Genomic DNA, 19,268 nt, shown 5'->3' with positions numbered 1-19,268 from the left:
CTGCCTGCATCAGTCAGGCAGCACCAGCTGCCTTTTCCTTGCTGGATTTGAACCAGCTTCATTTGCAAAAATTATGCAAATACAGAAACAAATAAGCAAGCTAAAAGCAGGGCTAGGAAATTGCTCTATAATATGAAAGATCAAGTTACCATTTGTTGACCACTCAAAAAGTGCCTGGCTTTGTTCTCTATCACACTCAACAAAATCCTCGAAAGGGACTATATTTTTTTTCCTGTTTTGGTGATGATGATCTGAGGCACATAGAGATTACATGTATAACACTGAACAAGCTGCTTCTTAATCAGAGACAGGATTGGGGTACAAAACCAGGCTTCTCTAACTTCAAAGGGCAGTCCTTTAACCACTATGTTTCCATATCTCTCTGACTCGGGGCTTCTTCAGACTCTGTACACTTTACCACTCAGCTCAGATTCCAGAATGACTTTGCACCTGGTACCTTTCTGTGTACTATGCTTCACTGGGTCTCTGATACCTGCTGCCACTCATCATCCCACTGCTGAGCACTGGTCCCCACAAAGCTGGCTGCTCATCCACACTACACTTAGGTCATGCCCATCCTGTCTCTGGCATCCACCTCTCCCAGCCCTGGGGCTGATGTACCCCTAACAGGTTATTGCACAGCAATTGCCAGACAATTTTATTACTGTACTTTATTAGATTTGACACTCTTGACTGCAACACATATTGTAACTTCAAAGACGTTAAAATGTGAATGAATAAGACAAAAATAAAACCAGCTCATTGGAAGTGATGAAATACCATACTGAGATTTTTAGTCTACAATGATAAGGCTTGTTCCATGAGGATTTCTTCTGAATGAGAAGTTGGAAAGCCTTGTGCTTTCTTTTAAGTTTCATGTTAACATCGTGTATTTCATAATAAAAACATATGATTTGGAGGGTGGAATCAGAAAACATATCTAAACTTGTTATTCTCTTATGGTTACTCTTACATTACTTATATTCCATGTCCTCAGAATTGCCATGTTAAGCCTGTAGCCCACTAATGCCCAACAACAGGCTACCCATATGAACTTAAAATGCTGGTAGATGTTCATTGTGACAAAAATACCCACCTGAACAAAATCAACACTTATTTTGATTTTGTGATTATCTTTTTCTTTACTAATTAAGTACATCAAACTTTTTTTCCGGTTGCCTGATTTCCCAGTTAATGATGCCAATTATTTAACTCATGAACATTAACCCAGAAGGTCTACATATATCCTGAAGTATATAACTGAAAAACAAAATAACAACATTAAAGTTGAAAGATGACCCTTGCCTTTTATCTCAGGTACTAAGGTGGGTAATTGTTTATTTTTATTAACAGTTTGTCTGTGTTGGTGGGAGCCCCAACAGAATGAAAGCATTTGCACTGTTTATGCACAAGGAGCTCAGATTGGAGGATGGTGAAGAGGACATCAAGGATATCTGTGCTGGGACAGACAGATACTGTATGTACAAAATCGGCCCCGTCCTCTCCATCAGTGTAAGTACTCAATAGCTGCATGTCACGTAGTCATCACAAGCGAGCAAAAGAAAGTGGGACCTTCCAAATATAGGAGTTCCTTTTCCTCTTCTTCTTTGCATTTTAACACAGTTAAAGTAAGTGTCCAGGTGTGACATTAATAGTTGGAAAAAGTCCTAAGGGCAGAAAATAACATTCCGTGCCACTTTGGTATACTTTATTAGTTACGACTCAGCTATGCAAGTTAGGGGGAAAAGGCTTCAAAGCATACTTCCTCTCTTTAGTTTGTAACTGATTAATAAGCCACCAGCAATTTTTCTCCTCTATGTCTTATCCAACTTTGGGAATGTTGGGCTTTTAGTACACAGGGTCTAATTTTCAGGATTACCAAAGTGGTGCCATTTAACACTATACTAAGCTTGCTGAAAAGCTGCTAATGCATTTCTATGGAGATCTTGTAAATTGCTCTCCTGTATTTAGAACATGCTAACAGTTCTGGACACACGGTGTCCTGAGACAATATGAAAGTGGAATGACTTGCAATCTTAGGGAACACAAAGCCTCTTTCCCTCTTGGACCCAGGGTGGCATACACTTAGCCAAGTGTAAATGCATGTGCACCCAGCTTGCCTTCCAAGTGGGTCTCTCTGTCACAGGGCTGTTATCTGAAACAACAGCTCTGAGGCTGTACATATCTAGCCACTGAAGCCCCCATAAGGAGACAGTTAACCATGTCAGATGACAAGCGAAGAATCTACAACAGGGTGTGACAATTCTAAGGAGCTGCATTATACATGACTCCTGCACTAGGGGATAACTACTTTTCCTCAGTCACTCTGGAGATGGAAGAATGGATGATCATGGCTGCAAGCCTGGACTGAAGAAGGGAAAACTATGCAACACTAGTGGAACAGCCAAGTTGATCTCTCCTCTGAGTCAAAACACATAAAACCTGCTTTGGACTCAAATGGGAGAAACCATTCATTCATGTATTTGTTTATCTAACAGTTATAGAATATCTATATTAGGAAAAACTGAATACCCCCTGATCTTGGCATATTTTGTCTTACTAACTTTTGTTTGACTTTTAGACTACAACTCTTTGTCCTTTTTTGCACAATAAATGGGGAAGGACAAAAAGGTAAAATTTATAAAAATGAGAAACTATCATAAACAAGTAGTAAAACTTCAGATATAAAAACAGCAGTGACTGATACTGTTGACCTGTCAGAAAAAGAACTGAAATATGCATCATGCCCAAAGAGGTCAGCCAACTGGAAATGAGCCTCAGTAGGCAGAAAGAGGATTTCTAGTTGAGATCCCTTCTTTGAAAATTCTTCCTCTCCAAAAGCTGCTGAGGTGTGTGTGTGTGTGTGTGTGTGAAAGAGAGAGACAGAGAGTTCAGTAGAAATACATAAGCCCATTTGTCACTTTATCACCATGCCGTATATAAAGTGATAATCATAAACCTATCAAGTATCTGATTTAGGAGGAAACTAATAGATCAAATAATGGTTCATTCTCTTCATTTATAATTGAGGAAATGAGATTTAGAGAGTTTACTCATTAGTGGCAGAGCCCAGACTTGTTAATCTTGGACATACAATTAATATAGGTTTGATTCATGCCTCCAGGAGACTTACGATGCATTTGGAAGTCAGAACATGTTCCATGGCAACCAAAAACAGGAAGTCCAGAGGTTCAAAGTTTCCATAGTTTAATATTCTTGATGGTGAAAAAAAGGGAACTCAAGTGAAAATATTGTGCCCATGGCTGAGTGGTTTTCCAGATTTGTTAATGAAGAACTAGTGGAAGCCATCATCTAACTGCCAAGATGCCCCTGGTGCTTTTGTGCACACACATCTTTGTGCCTGAGTAGAATACTGAAGACCACATTTGACTCTCTTGCATTATGTTAGAAATGAAATAGAAACTGATTCTAAACTTAGCTCCATCTACCACAAATTCCAGCATGGAGGATCTTTCTGGAACATTATTAGAACATATTGTAAATGCCAAGAATGGCCAAGTCCTCTAACCTGTGTTGATCTTTATTCTATGACAATGATTCTACTCTTCCAAATGCTGAGGAAGACGGGGTTGCAATCACGATCTATAGCAATTTAATCAACAACTTAGTCTCACCTACACATTTAGTATGGGCTTCCCAGGTGGCGTTAGTGGTAAAGAACCCACCTGCCAATGCAGGAGACATAAGAGACGTGGGTGTGGAAGATCCCTGGAGGAGGGTATGGGAACCCACTCCAGTATTCTTTGCTGGAGAATCCCAAGGACAGAGGAGCCTCATGGGCTATAGTTCATAGGGTTGCAAAGAGTCGGACACAACTGAAGTGACTTAGCAGGCATGCACACACTTAGTATATGCTCCAATTTTTAGGCGTAGGTATAACCCACATCTCTAACTTTGTACCTTTCAAAGCTCACACAGAGTTACCAGCAAATGAACATGGATACATGGAGCAATGAAATGGATTTACTCTTTCATTTACTATGGTGGAAAAGGACTAAATACGTGGCAGCCAAATCTATATTTCCTCGAAATCAAGTCAATCTTGCAAAAAGCTCTTTTTCAAAGACTCACTGTGAAAAGCCCAGAAATGGCATTGCCCTGACACACCAGTACACCACGCTGTCCCCACCTTCTGCTCTTGACAATGAGGGCTGAACTCAGTTTAACTGGCAGGGAGATGCCTCTCTTTGATCATCACAGATGGACCCATCTATCAGCATGTCATGTGGGCGTCAGTTAGAGCTGACTTACGTTTTTCTCAGCTTTGGCAAAGTCATAATGATTATGTAAATTTATCTGCGGGCTGTTAACTTGTAATGAAGGAAGAAAATATGTCCTGTGCATGTATCAGTCTGCGAGATGTATAATGACTTTCCCTTTTCTCTCCACAGCATGGCATGGGCATCCCCTCCATTTCTATTATGCTTCATGAACTCATTAAATTACTATACCATGCCCGGTGCTCTGACGTTACCATTATCAGAATCGGTACATCAGGGGGAATAGGTGAGATAAACTGATTTCTATACTATACTAATAAATCCAAGTAGTGGTTCCATACAGGGTAACTAGCTGCCAAAGCATACCAACATACTCAGAGCCCCGCTGAAACCCAGATGGGCTGAAAAGTGTCAGGAGGCTGAGCTTGAGGCAATTTGGAAATTTAAACTTAGAGAAAACTAAAGGAATTTAAAGAAATATGTGTGTGTGTGTATATATATACACACACACACATATATATATACACACATATATGGGTGTATGTATAATCTTTCTCTTTTTACCTGCGTGGAACCCTGGAGTGAGACATCACATTGCCCATTGCCCAGACAGGCTTAGGTGTTCTAAAAGGGAAGAGTGAAACAATTGCTAGGAAATTTGCTTTGAGAATAAGAGTAAGTTTCAAGGATTAGCATACATTTTGAAGCTTAAAAATTTTATAAGTGACAGAAATAACTGCTTTCAAGTGAAAAAAAATCACTAAGACTTGCCTTGTTTATCAGCTAAGTAAGAAGATGTCAATAGTTCTCAGGAAAGCATTGTTTTTAGCTCACGGCAGTGACTACCCTTTTCTTGGCTTGGTCTGGGTCTTTTCTACATGGACATACCAGAAGACATCAGGCCAGGCTGTTAGGGAAGAGTCGGGAGATGCTTCCAAAGTTTTTCTCATCACCAACCCTCCTACTTTATTCCTTGGCTGGCCAGGAAACTGGTCAGGAGCCTTGTTTATATATCCACCCTGGGTTCAGGTAAAGTTCTGAGGAGACCTTCTTTTTCAACCTTTTCCTCAGGAGCAGATCTCGTGAGAGGATGATTCTACTATGTCAAGAAATGCAAACAGCAGGGCATTGTAACTGAAAATGTTGGGTTGACAGAGTGACAGGACTGAATGGGATTTTTTTTTTAAGCTGGGAATTATTAAAAAAAATTTGGTCTTAGAATTACACAGGTGGCTAAGTCGTGCTTCACTGGAAACAAACATGTTAAAAAAAATCATGTCCTTTCCATAGCTGTGGTACAGGAATAAAGTCCATCCAAGACCCTCACAGATGGATTAAAGGACATCTATGGATGTCCATTCGGAAGAGAAGGAGAATGTTAGCAATCATTGTTAGATCAGGCATCCTTCAGGATGGTTGTTTAGCTAATGTTATGCTAAATAGGCAATAGTAGGGAATGAGGCATTTGGGGATGAAATGGATAATGTTGTTATAAAAAGTGCTCAGAATTCTTGAGTTGTGGGATACAAGGATCTGTCTGTGCAGCCCGTGCCCATGAAGTGTACCATCCTGACCGCTGAGGTTTCCCTACGATATTAGCAAGTGTCCAGTGTGGGCAAGGTAACCTACTGACTATCCAGCTTATGGTCATGGACTCTAGGTGTTTTGCTTCATGATATATACATCCCTTGCAGCACAATGAAGGCCTATGAATTGTGGGAAATTAAAGCAATGTGCTATTGTGGATATCTATCATTTTGAAGTTGGTCTCCTTAAGAATTCTTAACTTATTGGTAAGATGTGTTTGTTTGTTTTGTCATAAGAAACATTGATTTGGAGATGAAGAATGTGCAACTTGTTTTCTTCCCCCCTTATGTTTCCATTCTTTAGATGAGCCAACAAAACTTGATGATTATGAAGTATTTGAATAAATAGTAAATAGTACATTAGCCTTTAACTGGGATATAAATGTTTCAATGCATCTAAATAATAGGATGGCATGTGAATAACTTCATTATTGATGTCCACATTTTCAGTTTCCTTCTCAGTCACTTTCTTGTCTTTAGGACATTGTGAATAATTCAAGAAGCTACTTTTCTGATTTATTTAAAAAGTATCTGACCTACCAAAGTTCTATTATCATAGTCCACTTTGGGTCTCTACCTGGCTTTTCTAAATCAACCACATGCTGACCCATGTTGGAATTTATTAAGAACCCAGAAGGATATGGCTATGCACTGTGGTAGAGGTTTGTAATTTTTTTCTATACTAAGTCACATAATAAATATTTTAGGCTTTGCAGGCCATATGGTTTCTGTTGTAACATCTGAACTCTGGCATTAGTGTGGAAACAATCATCAAAAATATGCAAATGAGTCAATGTGGCTGAGTTTCAATAAAACTCTATTTACAAAGATGGACTGGATCTGGCCCATAAGTTGTAGTTTGCAGATCTCTGTCTATGGCATCTCTATGGAAACATTTCACTCATTCAGTGAATTTTTACTTATAATGTGAACTTATAATGAGTACTTATAATGTGTCATGGATCACAGCTTTGTTGTGGCAAAGGGGCTTGTGTAACTCAATGAAGCTATAAGCCATTCCATGCAGGGCCGCCCAAGATGGACAGGTCATAGTGAACAGTTCTGACAAAATGTGGTCCACTAGAGGAAGAAATGGCAACCCACTCCAGTATTCTTGCCATGAGAATGCCATGAACAGTATGAAAAAGCAAAAAGATATGACACCAGAAGATGAGCCCTCCAGTTCAGAAGGTGTCCAATATGCTACTGGGGAAGAAGAGGGCAACTACTAATAGTTCCAGAAAGAATTAGGTGGCTGGGCCAAAGCGGAAATAACACCCAGTTGTGGATATGTCTGGTGGTGAAAGTGAAGTTCCATGCTGTGAAGAATAATATTGCATAGGAACCTGGAATGTTAGGTCTAAAAATCAAGGTAAATTGGAGGTGTTCAAGCAGGAGATGGCAAGATTGAACGTCGACATCTTAGGAATCAGTGAATTAAAATGGAACAGAAAGAGCAAATGTAATTCAGGTGACCATTTTATCTACTACTGGGTGCAAGAATCCCTTCAAAGAAAGAGAGTAGCCCTCATAATCAATAAAAGAGTCCAAAATGCAGTACCTGTGTGCAGCTTCAAAAACGACAGAATGATTTTGATTCATTTCTAGGCAAACCATTCAATATCACAGTAATCCAAGTCTATGCCCCAATCACTGATGCGAAAGAAGCTGGAGTTGATTGGTACTATGAAGACCTACAAGACCTTCTAGAACTAACACCAAAAAAGATGTCTTTTTCATCATAGGGGAATGGAATGAAAAGGTAAGAAGTCAATAGATACCCAGAATAACAGGCAAGTTTGGTCTTGGAGTACAAAATGAAGCAGGGTAAATGCTCAGTTTTTTCACAAGAAGATGCTGGTCATAGCAAACACCCTTTTCCAATAACCCTAGAGACAGCTCTACACATGGACATCATGAGATGGTCAATACTGAAATCAGATTGATTATGTTCTTTGCAGCCAAAGATGGAGAAGCTCTGTACAGTTAGCAAAAACAAGACCTGGAGCTGACTGTGGCTCAGATCATCAGTTCCTTATTGCAAAATTCAGGGTTAAATCGAAAAAGGTAGGGAGATCGGCTAGGTCATTCAGGTATGACCTAAATCAAATTCCTTATGATTATACAGTGGAGATGATGAATAAATTCAAGGTATTAGATCTGGTAGATAGAATGCCTGAAGAACTATGGAAGGAAGTTTATAACACAGTACAGGAGGTGGTGACCAAAACCATCCTAAAGAGAAAGAAATGCAAGAAGGCAAAGTGGTTGTCTGAGAAGGCTTTGCAAATAGCTGAGGAAAAAAAAGAGAAGCAAAAGGCAAGGGAGAAAGGGAAAGATACCCGACGGAATGCAGAGTTCCAGAGAACAGTGAGGAAAGGTAAGAATGCCTTCTTAAATGAACAATGCAAAGAAAAAGAGGAAAACAATAGGATGGAAAAGACTAGAGATCTTGTCAAGAAAATTGGAGATATCAAGGGAACATTTCATGCAAGGATGAAGAGTGAAAGTGAAAGTTGCTCAGTCATGTCTGACTCTTAGTGACCACATGGATTACAGTCTGCTAGGCTCCTCTGTCCATGGAATTCTCCAGGTAAGAATACTGGAGTGGGTTGTCATTCCCTTCTCCAGAGAATCTTCCTGACCCAGGGATCGAACCTGGGTCTCCTGCATTGCAGGAAGATTCTTTACCAACTGAACCACTATGATAAAAGACAGAAATGGTAAGAATCTAACAGAAGCAGAAGAAATTAAGAAGAAGTGGCAAGAATATATAGAAGAACTTACAAAAAAGGTCTTAATGACCTAGATAATCATGATGATGTGGTTATTCACCTAGAGCTGAACATCTAGGAATGTGAAGTCAAATGGGCCTTAGGAAGCATCACTATGTGATGGTGGAGGTGACGGAATTCCTGCTGAGCTAATTAAAAATCCTAAACGATGATGCTGTTAAAGTGCTACACTCAGTATGTCAGCAAATTTGGAAAACTTAGCAGTGGCCACAGGACTGGAAAATGTCAGTTTTCCTTCCAATTTGAAAGAAGAGCAATACTAAAGAATGTTCAAACTACCATACGATTGAGCTCATTTCCCATGCTAGCAAGGTTATACTCCAAATCCTTCAAGCTAGGTTTCAGCAGTAGTGAACTGAGAACTTCCAGGTTTACCAGCTGGGTTTTGAAGAGGCAGAGGAATCAGAGATCAACTTGCCAACATTCACTGGATCATGGAGAAAGCAAGGTAGTTCCAGAAAAACATCTACCTCTGCTTTATTGACTCCACTAAAGCCTTTGACTGTGTGGATCACACCAAACTGTGGAAAACTCTTAAAGAGATAGGAGTACCAGACCACTTTACCTGTCTTTTGAGAAACCTATATGGGGGTCAAGAAACAATAGTTAGAACTGGACATGAAACAAAAGACTGGTTTCAAATTATGAAAGCAATATGACAAGGCTGTATATTGTCACCTTGCTTATTTAACTGTTATGCAGAGTATATCATGCAAAATGGTGGGTTGGATGAATCACAAGCTATAATCAAGATTGCCAGGAGAAATATCAATAACCTCAGATATGTAGATGATACCACTCTAAAGGCAGAAAATGAAGAGGAACTAAAGAGCCTCTTGATGAGGGTGAAAGAAGAGAGTGGAAAAGCTGGCCTGAAACTCAACATTCAAAAAATTAAGATCATGGCATCTGATCCCATCACTTCAAGGCAAAAAGAAGGGGGAAAACTGGAAACAGTGTCAGACTTTATTTTCTTGGGCTCCAAAATCACTACAGATAGTGACTGCAGCCATGAAATAAAAAGACGTTTGCTCCTTGGAAAGAAAGCTGTGACAAACCTAGACAGTATATTAAAAAGCAGAGACATCATTTTGCCAACAAAGTTTCATATAGTCAAAGCTATGGCTTTTCCAGTAGTCATGTATCGATGTGAGAGTTGGACCATAAAGAAGGTTAAGCGCCGAAACTGAAGCTTTCAAATTGTGGTGCTGGCCTTTCGGCCAGAACCGCCACCTTCCAGTAATTCACCAAAATGACCAACACAAAGGGAAAGAGGAGGGGCACCCGCTACATGTTCCCTAGGCCTTTCAGAAAACACGGAGTTGTTCCTTTGGCCACATACAGAGAAATCTACAAGAAGGATGATATCGTGGATATCAAGGGGATGGGTATTGTTGAAAAAGGAATGTCCCACAAATGCTACCATGGCAAAACTGGGAGACTCTACAGTGTTACCCAGCATGCTGTTGGCATCATTGTAAACAAACAAGTTAAGGGCAAGATTCTTGCCAAGAGAATTAATGTACATATAGAGCATATTAAGCAACCTAAGAGCTGAGATGCTTCCTGAAATATGTGAAGGAAAATGATCAGAGAAAGAAGGAAGCCAAAGTTTAGAAAGGGACTTGGGTTCAGCTGAAGTGACAGCCTGCTCTACCCAGAGAAGTACACTTCATGAGGACCAATGGAAAGGAACCCAAACTGTTGGAGCCCATTCTCTATGAATTCATGGCCTGATGGGTGTAAAAATAAAGACCTGGACTATAAACAAACAAACAAAAAATTGTAGTGCTGGAAAAGACTCTTGAGAGTCACTTGAACTGCAAGGAGATCAAACCAGTAAATACCAAAGGAAATCAATTCTGAATATTCATTGGAAGGACTGCTGCTGAAACTGAAGCTCCAGTACTTTGGCCACCTGATTTGAGGGTTGACTCATTGGAAAAGTCCCTGATGCTCAGAAAGAGTGAAGCCAAAAGGAGAAGGGGGTGGCAGAGGATGAGATGGTTAGATCGCATCATCAACTCAATGGACATGAATTTGAGCAAACTCTGGGACATAGAGAAGGACAGAGGAGCCTGGTGTGCTGCAGTCCATGGGGTTACAAAGAGCTGGAGACTCTTAGTGACTGAATAACAACAAAACCTATAATGTGATAGGCGTAATACTACCAAGGAGAAAACAGGACAAATACTGCCCTTGCCTTTATAGAGCCTATGTTTTATCAGGACAACAGACAAACAAATGAGGAATTACAAAAAATGTAATGAATCTTAGGACAGAGAAAATCTAGTGAAGAAAGTGTTGGTCGCTCAGTTATGTCCAACTGTCTGTGACCCCATGGACTATAGACTGCTAGGCTCCTCTGTCCATGGGATTTCCCAGGCAAGAATACTGGAGTGGTGGCCATTTCCTTCTCCAGGGGATCTTCTCAACCCAAGGATCGAACCCAGGTGTCCTGCATTGTAGGTGGATTCTTTACCATCTGAGCCACCAGGGAAAGCCTCCTGGGGAAATTGAATGTAATCTATCTGTGTGACCTTTTAGACCTCCCCACACCCCACTGTGGATTCAGATCTTTTAAAGGAAGGGATTTAAACTGACACTTGAAGAACGGGGGTTGGAGTTAGTCTGATGAAAGTGCATGGGGGAGGATGAGACAGCACGTCAGGCCAGGGGAATAACAGTTGGCAGAAAATGGTTTCTCAAGTCCCAGAGACTTGAGTTCCTGAGTCCCAGGAGCAAACCAGACTTTGTAGCAATGGAAGGTCAGACAAGAGGCCTAATTTACATGTGGTGGGAGAGGGGAGGAGGAAATGGATGTGATGAAGATCAAATGGAAGAGAGGACAGTGATGCAAATAAATTATAGTAATCAAAGAGTTGCAGAGAAGATTAAATATCAAATAGTCACATCACTTTATGAAGACTACTTGCTGGCAGTCTCACTTAGTTTATTTCTGACCTAATTTATTCAAATTTGAGCCCGAAGGCCAATACTAATTTGCATGCCCAAGAGTCATGTTTATCTTGAAATCTAAACCCCATCACATTGTAAATGTGAATCTGGAAAGACAGCAAATGTAAATGCCTGTTTGGAGTGTTACTCTTAATTGCATTTGGAAAAGAAAATAATTTAAAACTTGAAAATCCAGAGAATCATTAGTAGCTAGCATTAATTAATGCTGGAAGAAGAGATTATATACTATGTGTCACAAGTCAATTCTAAGTGACATTCTTCTGTAACCACCTATTTATTCCCACACTGCAGGGATTGCACCGGGATCTGTTGTAATAACAGATGAAGCTGTAGACTCCTTCTTTAAGCCCCGGTTTGAACAGGTAATCTTGGACAACATTGTCACCAGAAGCACCGAACTTGACAAAGAGCTGGCTGAGGAACTATTCAACTGTAGCAAAGAAATTTCCAACTTCCCAACCCTCATTGGACATACGATGTGTACCTATGATTTTTATGAAGGTGAGAAGAATTTCTAAACTGTGAAAGCAGCAGAAAATTACTAGCAATACTTTGTTATTCAAACCTATAATTTATATTAAAAACTTCACCATAGAGAATTAATAGTTGGGGATTTAAAGAGGCACTGAAACAGCCTTTTCAACTTACTAAAGTAAAGAAATGTAAGGACATAATAAGCAGAAGAGACATACACATAATGAATTTATTTTGAGAGTGGGTTTAATCCTCCAAGAACAAATTGGATACTCTATGCAATTAGTGATGTTAGTAAAATCTTATCTCTGTTTATACCTTTAATTTAAACTGGAGAAGGGGGATACACTTCTCTGCTTCTGCCATTTTGAGGTACATTCACCAGTACCTTGAAAAGGAGCAAGTACCTAGAAAAGAGTGGGAACCAGGAACTCAGGAAAAATATTTGGAGGAGGAAATCCTGAAGGGATGGAATAGTCTCAGATCAGTTCTCTTCTCTCTCAGCCATGAGTAAAAGGTCCTCAAATCAAGTTTAGGAACAAATTGAAGGTGACTTCCAAGTAGCAGTTCTTGCTACAAGGGGTGGGGGGCCAGGAGAAAAATCATTCCAGAACAGACCCTGCTCATTCCACAAGAAAGAATCTAACCAGGGTTGGTACCATTCCTTGGAGGACATTCTAGAAATCTTGTAGTACAGCTGTGTCTAAGTATGTTCATCAAACCACATATTACTTCATTTTTAATTATTTTTCTTTTCCCTTTGGATCAAACTTAAAGTACTACATTGAATTCTAAGCAATTATGTGTGAAGATACATTATATTATCTATACTGGTTACTTCAGGTTAGTAAATGTGTTGTCACAACATACGTGTTATAAAATAGGAGTTGCTTTGGGTCTGATAGGGTAAAGACTCCATCTCAGCCCACTGGCCCCTTCATTTGGAGGGTCACCAATGAGTTTAAGCCAGAGCTTGCAAAGAGCACATGTAGGAGTCAATGTTTCTTTGGGCTGCACAGTATTTTTAAAATGTGAATTATTTTGCCAACATTTATATGTTCTGGATATTTCATATGAAAAACGAAAAAAAATTTCATTTTTCATATGAAAAACCCAGATTTTTGGCTTCTTGAAATAACATAATATTAAAAATATAAAATAATTTATGCACAGCCGCCCTGGCAAGTCACACCTGGGGCTGCATTCATTGAAGGTGAGGTGAGGCTGCTCCCTTCCCACCAGGCACCTCATTGACATTACCTGCTTGACTTGTGGGATGTCTGCGTTTAGACTGGTTCATTAGTGGTGTTAGCACGCAGCTCCAAGGAGTGCGGGAGAAGTAGGGACAGTAGAAGCAGCATAAAAGATAAAGGAAAGGGGGAAAAGGAGAGGAAAGGGAGACAAAAAAAGAATTGTGCAATATGGAGAACAGTGTATACTGGCCTCCCTGCTTCAAAAGGACACCCTCGGAGGTAGGACCCGGTGACGTCTCTTCCCAGCGCATGCGCAGTGGAGGAGTCATAGCATCTGCCTTTTCTCCAGCGCCTTCTGGCCCCACTAGTAGGTGCAGGTGGAATTAAGTGCTAAATAAACACTGAGAGCATCCTAAAAGGGGAAAATGTGATCACAAGAGGCTAGCGTGCAGCCTGGGGTGTGTGGCAGGGAACAGGGTTGACAAATCAACAGTCTGTAGGCTGCTACCATGGTTATGATGGTCAGACGGAATTGCAATATCCAAACCACCCTCCTGATCCTCAAGTAGCTTAGGCTCATCACTGGGGCTTGGAGCATTTTATTCTTCTGCAGCAACCGTTTCTGGGCCATCTGCCAGTCACAGGAGCAACCTGAGATTTTCCTCAAAGGGCAGATCTTCCAGCGACCCTCCAGATCCCACTATCCCTGGGCACAGTGCTGGCTGCTGAGGCCACTCAGTGGTTACTTGCCCCAGAGTTGGGGAGCTCAGTGCCGTGGAGACCCCACTCTATGTGAGATGCTTGAGCTAGGCACAATCTTGCCTCATGTCCTCTGGTAGGATGATTCTAATGGCTAGATTTACCGGCTAGATTTACCTTACCTGGGGATGCAGGCCACAGGTTAGACTTAGCCACAGAGCACTTGGTCTGACAGCAAGCCTCTTAGTGATGCCACAGCAACTGTAGTGGGACATCAAGTCACTAAACATTCCTCATTCTCTTTCAGGTCAGGGTCGACTAGATGGAGCACTGTGCTCTTTTTCCAGAGAAAAGGGGTTAGATTACTTGAAGAGAGCGTATAATGCCGGCGTCAGAAATATTGAAATGGAATCTACAGTGTTTGCAGCCATGTGTAGACTTTGTGGTCTAAAAGGTAAGACTTTCATGAATGCCTAGGGTCAAGTTCTCTTCTTTCATGAAGTTATTTTCACACTTCAGGAGAAGAAAAAGGAATTCAGCTGTATATTAATTTGGGTTGAAAGTATGATTATGTCATAATATCTTGTGAGTGGGCAGGACATTATTCCTATTTTGCAAATGAGGAAACTAAACCTTAAGGGTCAAAAGTGAGTTGCCCATGATCACTAGATAGTGGGTCATGTAGCCAAGACTTGACAGCAAGTTCAGTTTTCTTCATCCTAATAGTGACTGCTGGTTTTTACTACAATTGAATTTACTGAGACATGACACAAATAACATATCCCTAAAATAGTCCATCAAAGGACAAAATATCAGTGGAGCAGTGTGTTTTTAGAGTTAATTCACACACATTTTTGCTTTCCCCACTCTTTTATTTTGAAAAGAAATCAAGAATACAGAAAAATTGAAAGAATAGTATAATACTTAGGTACCCTTTAGCAAAATTCAAGTTTTTAGTATTCTCACGTTTGTGCATCCTCTCTAAATATATATGTGTGTGTATGTATATATGTGTGTATGCATATATATACATATATATCCATCTATTTAGTTTCTTCTTCTAAATCATTATAAGTAAATTACAAATATCATGCCACTTAACTTTTGTACCTCAGCATCATTTCCTAAGAATAAGGATGTTCTCTTAATGTCCATAATACAATTATCAAACAAGAAAAGCTAAGAAAAGTAAAAATCATTTCATAACATCATTTAATATCCATTCCATATTTAAATTTTCTGATTGTCCTAAGAATATCTTTAAAGAGTACTTTAATCCAGTATTGAATTAACTTTATATGCTGTGTTGCTTGGTTATTGTATCTCTATATTTTTACAACTAGAATAGGCTCCCTACTTTTCTTTTTTTCCTGGGACTGTGATTTTTTTGGAAAGTCCAGGCTGCTATCCTGTAGCACACCCATGTCCTAGATTTTTCTGCACACATCATTTCAGGGTTCCACTTGTGCATTTATACTGAATATTTCCTGTAAAGCAGAAGCAAAATCTAGGGGCTTGATTAGAGTCAGTTCTGTGGCAAGAAGATTTCATAGTAACGTAAACTATGCACATTAGTTTCCCTTGCTCCATATCAGAGAAAGGTAAGGTGAAGATATTCTACTATTAGTAATTTTGCATCACTTGGTTCAAGTGGTAACTGTCATCTCTCTCCATTGAAAAATTAATGCTTTCTCTTTGTAAGTAACAAGTTACCTCGGGGATAATAATTTGGCATTTTGATAATTTTGATTTTCTAATTCCATCATTCCTCCAACATTTATTAGCTGGTATTTTTCAAAAAGAGGCTTCCTTTCTCACACTCCTCTCTCTCTCTCTTTGGTGACAGGGAGTTATTGTCTTGCCGATTTTGTTCAAAGCAGTGTGTATATACAGCTTCTGTCGTTAACTCTTTTTGATAGTCAAATTATCCCAAAATTGGCTAGGAAGAGTCTCTTCTAACACACTCTTTTGTCCTTTTTTGACATAATTCTCTTACCTCTTAGGCATCACTTGCATTGTCTTTGCCTCAGGTCTGGAATCATCCATTTCTCCAAGAAGCTCTGCTTCTTTGGGTGGAGAATGGCATTATGAAGTCAAATATGAATTATTTTCATACTCATCTTCTAGATAAAAAATCAAGCTTAACTGATGGAAAAGGTAAAGCTGCAAAGTTAGTTAAATGTTATATATTAACTTGGCTATGAAAGCCTCAGATCTAAGGCTAAATAGCATCATCTAAAATAGTATTTTTGAATGGCAAGCAGTCCCCAAATATGAATAATGATGTTCAAGAAAACATTGGAGCAACTTTTTTTTTAAGAATGCCTAGTTTTCTGGATGCATGAGACAAGTGCTCGGGCCTGGTGCACTGGGAAGACCCAGAGGGATGGGGTGGGGAGGGAGGTGGGAGGGGGGATCGGGATGGGGAATACATGTAAATCCATGGCTGATTCACGTCAATGTATGACAAAAACCACTACAATATTGTAATTAGCTTCCAACTAATAAAAATAAATGGAAAAATAAAATACAATGAAAAGTTAGAAAATATTAGTGTAGTAAGTTAGCTAGGAAAAATGTTAATAAAGTTCTAATATTTCCATGGTTTTAGAGAGTTAAAAAAAAAGAATGCCTAGTTTTGTTTTTCACATGGCAATTATCTTTTTTCATAAGAGTCCATAAAAATGTCATCTATTCAAATGTGTTTTATAGCATGGCACAATACAAGAAGCCTGGTTTTTAAATCAAATTTTTGGCTGATAAGATTTGTCTCAATCATTGTCTTCCTAAAGAAGGAAGAACTTTCTCCTAGGCATCAACTGGTTTCCTGAGCACCCAGGCAGTATGGACACAGCAGAGGATGACACAGAATCTCTGCCCTTGAGGAGTCTAGAGGGGAGAGAAATAACAACAAAGAGTTATCTATAACAATACAGTAGTGTGTTAGATGCTGAGGAGCATGATGGTGAAAAAATAAGGCAGGGAAAGGCGCAGGGGCAACCAAGGTAGGGAGGAAAACCATGAATTAAAATAGGGAAGGGTGCACGGAGAAGGTGCCACTCAGGAAAATGCCACATGGGTGCCTGGGCAAAGCAGTCTGGGAAATGCAAATCTAAGACTGCCAAGCAGGAGCATTCAGAGCGTGAAGGACACACAGGGAGACCAGTGTGTCTGGAGGGCAGGGACAGCAGTGGAGAGGGTAGGGATGGAGTGAATGAGGCCTGGGTGGTCCCCATGAGAACTGTGACTTTCACTCGGAGCAACATGAGAAGCCATTGGAGGCCTTTGAATGGAGAAGTGATGGGATCTGGCTTGCCTTTGAACAGGAGCACACTGGCTGCTGATCTGGGAAGAGCCTACTGGGGTCCATGGCAGAAGCAGGGAAAAAGGACGGCTGATACCATAGTCTAGGGATATATGAACCATAATCGAGAAAGTGAGAAGAAATCATGCTAGATATAGCTTGAAAGCAAACCCAACAAGATTTGTTGACAATGTGATGTGAATTTGGAGAGAAACACAGGAGTGAAGATCAACTCCCAGGCTTTGGGCCTGAACAGCTGAAAGGATGGAGTTATCACAATTGGGGCAGAGAAAATTGGGTGGGGCTTTAGGGGTACTGTGAAAGTGAAAGCTGCTCAGTCGTGTCCGACTCTTTGTGACCCCCTGGACTATACAGTCCATGGAATTCTCCAGGTCAGAATACTGGAGTGGGTAGCCTTTCCCTTCTCCCAAGCCAGGGATCGAACCTAGGTCTCCCACATTGCAGGTAGATTCTTTACCAGCTGAGCCACAAGGGAAGCCTAGGAATACTGGAGTAAGTAGCCTATCTCTTCTCCAGTGGATCTTCCTGACCCAGGAATTGAACCAGGGTCTCCTGCATTGCAGGCAGATTCTTTAACAACTGAGCTATCAGGGAAGTCCTGGGGGTACTGTAGTAGACATCAAATAGAGGTTAAATAAGCAGGTGGGTTTATCAATCTTGAGTTTAGGTGTCAAGTTTGGACTGGAGAAGTAAAGAAAGAAAGTTGTAAGTTGACAACATGTAGGTAGCATTCAAAGTCCCGCAATGAATGAGATGACAAAGCAAATCAACGTGGAAACCGATGAAAAAGTTAGGGCAGGTGAGGGAGATCTAGCAGAAACTAAGGAGGAGGGGTCAGTGCAATTTTCAGAACACCTGGAGAGTCTAGTGTCCCAGAACCAAAGAAGAAATCTTCAAAGAAGCAAAGAATTATAGCCCGATAATGATTTACTTGATCACAGGTAGAATTTTAATTCTAGTATTTGTCCTTATTGTCACCTAATTTTAATATACAAAGCTACAAACAAAATGTATGTGGTAACATTTCTAAAAGCACATCTTAGAAGTTGTAAGTCACAAGAAGAGATTAATTGTAGAACCATTACGCTCATCGCAGAATGAATGCACACACAAATACTTGTAACATATGAGTGAAGGATGCAGTTGCATCCTTGTCCTCTTTAGAAGGCCATCATTAATACCCACTTTCAGGGAAGCAATAATGTCTGCTTTCCTTCCACAAGTTAGTGAGGTTGGGAGCCCTAGCTGGGAGTAACTCACCCTTTTCTGAGCAGCAGCCTAGCCAGCACATGACCTGCAGGAACACCTGGATTCAGATTATTTCTGCTCCAGGAAATGTTTCCTCACATTTCTTTCTCATGGAAATAGCAAGTGGTCACTTGAGTCACGCCTCATCAAATATGCAGATGGAGGAAAATTTGGTAACCAATTTAATCAAACACAACGTGCCAGGTCACGAACTGCTGCCCTGATGTTTGGTGATGACCATCAGTTCTTTCTTAAGAGGCAGTCAGAGAGAGTTCTAGGCTGTGAACACTGGACCCCAGTCTTTCTCTCTTTGAAATGTTGCCAAAACCTCAGAGAAGTTACTCTGTTGTGAGGAAGTTTTTGCCCTTGCCACAAGTCCTTGTGACCTTGCTCTCTCTGCCACCTGCAGGTACCCTCCTAGGCTCTTTCCTCTCTAGCTTGCTCTAGTTCCTGCCCTCTGCTGTGTTTCCCCTTTTCTGCTGCTATTGAAGCTGTTGGTAGCTGATTTCAGCCTGCCAATAGCTGTCTTCCAGGCCACTGATGGAGCCTTTTCCTTGAGCAGATCCCTTCTCGGCTGCCAACATTCACACTAAAGGTTGTATCTGTTAAGTATGTAATTCTGTAGTTCTTGGGAGTATTTCTGTCCAAATTTTTTCTTGGTGACAGGGACTCTTTATCTCCCTCAGACACCACTGTTTCCAAAGATGAATTCTTGGTACAGGAAGATC

The 19,268-nt window shown here is 40.4% G+C and overlaps 1 protein-coding gene and 1 pseudogene across 1 annotated transcript in view; both read left to right on the top strand.

Annotated features, from left to right (window-relative positions):
* Positions 1-19,268, top strand: part of UPP2 (uridine phosphorylase 2) — a 39,434-nt gene that overhangs the window by 9,415 nt on the left and 10,751 nt on the right. The window contains exons 3-6 of the mRNA XM_043894910.1: positions 1,354-1,512; positions 4,413-4,527; positions 11,893-12,102; positions 14,275-14,421. Of these exons, the coding sequence (XP_043750845.1) occupies positions 1,354-1,512; positions 4,413-4,527; positions 11,893-12,102; positions 14,275-14,421 (631 nt within the window). The remainder of the gene's footprint in view (positions 1-1,353; positions 1,513-4,412; positions 4,528-11,892; positions 12,103-14,274; positions 14,422-19,268) is intronic.
* On the top strand, positions 9,811-10,359 carry LOC122688710 (annotated as a pseudogene).

Source organism: Cervus elaphus, chromosome 33 (genome assembly GCF_910594005.1).
Source record: "Cervus elaphus chromosome 33, mCerEla1.1, whole genome shotgun sequence".
NCBI classification, from domain to species: Eukaryota; Metazoa; Chordata; class Mammalia; order Artiodactyla; family Cervidae; genus Cervus; species Cervus elaphus.
Note: the sequence above shows the minus strand (reverse complement) of the source record. Positions and strands in the feature narration are given on the sequence as shown.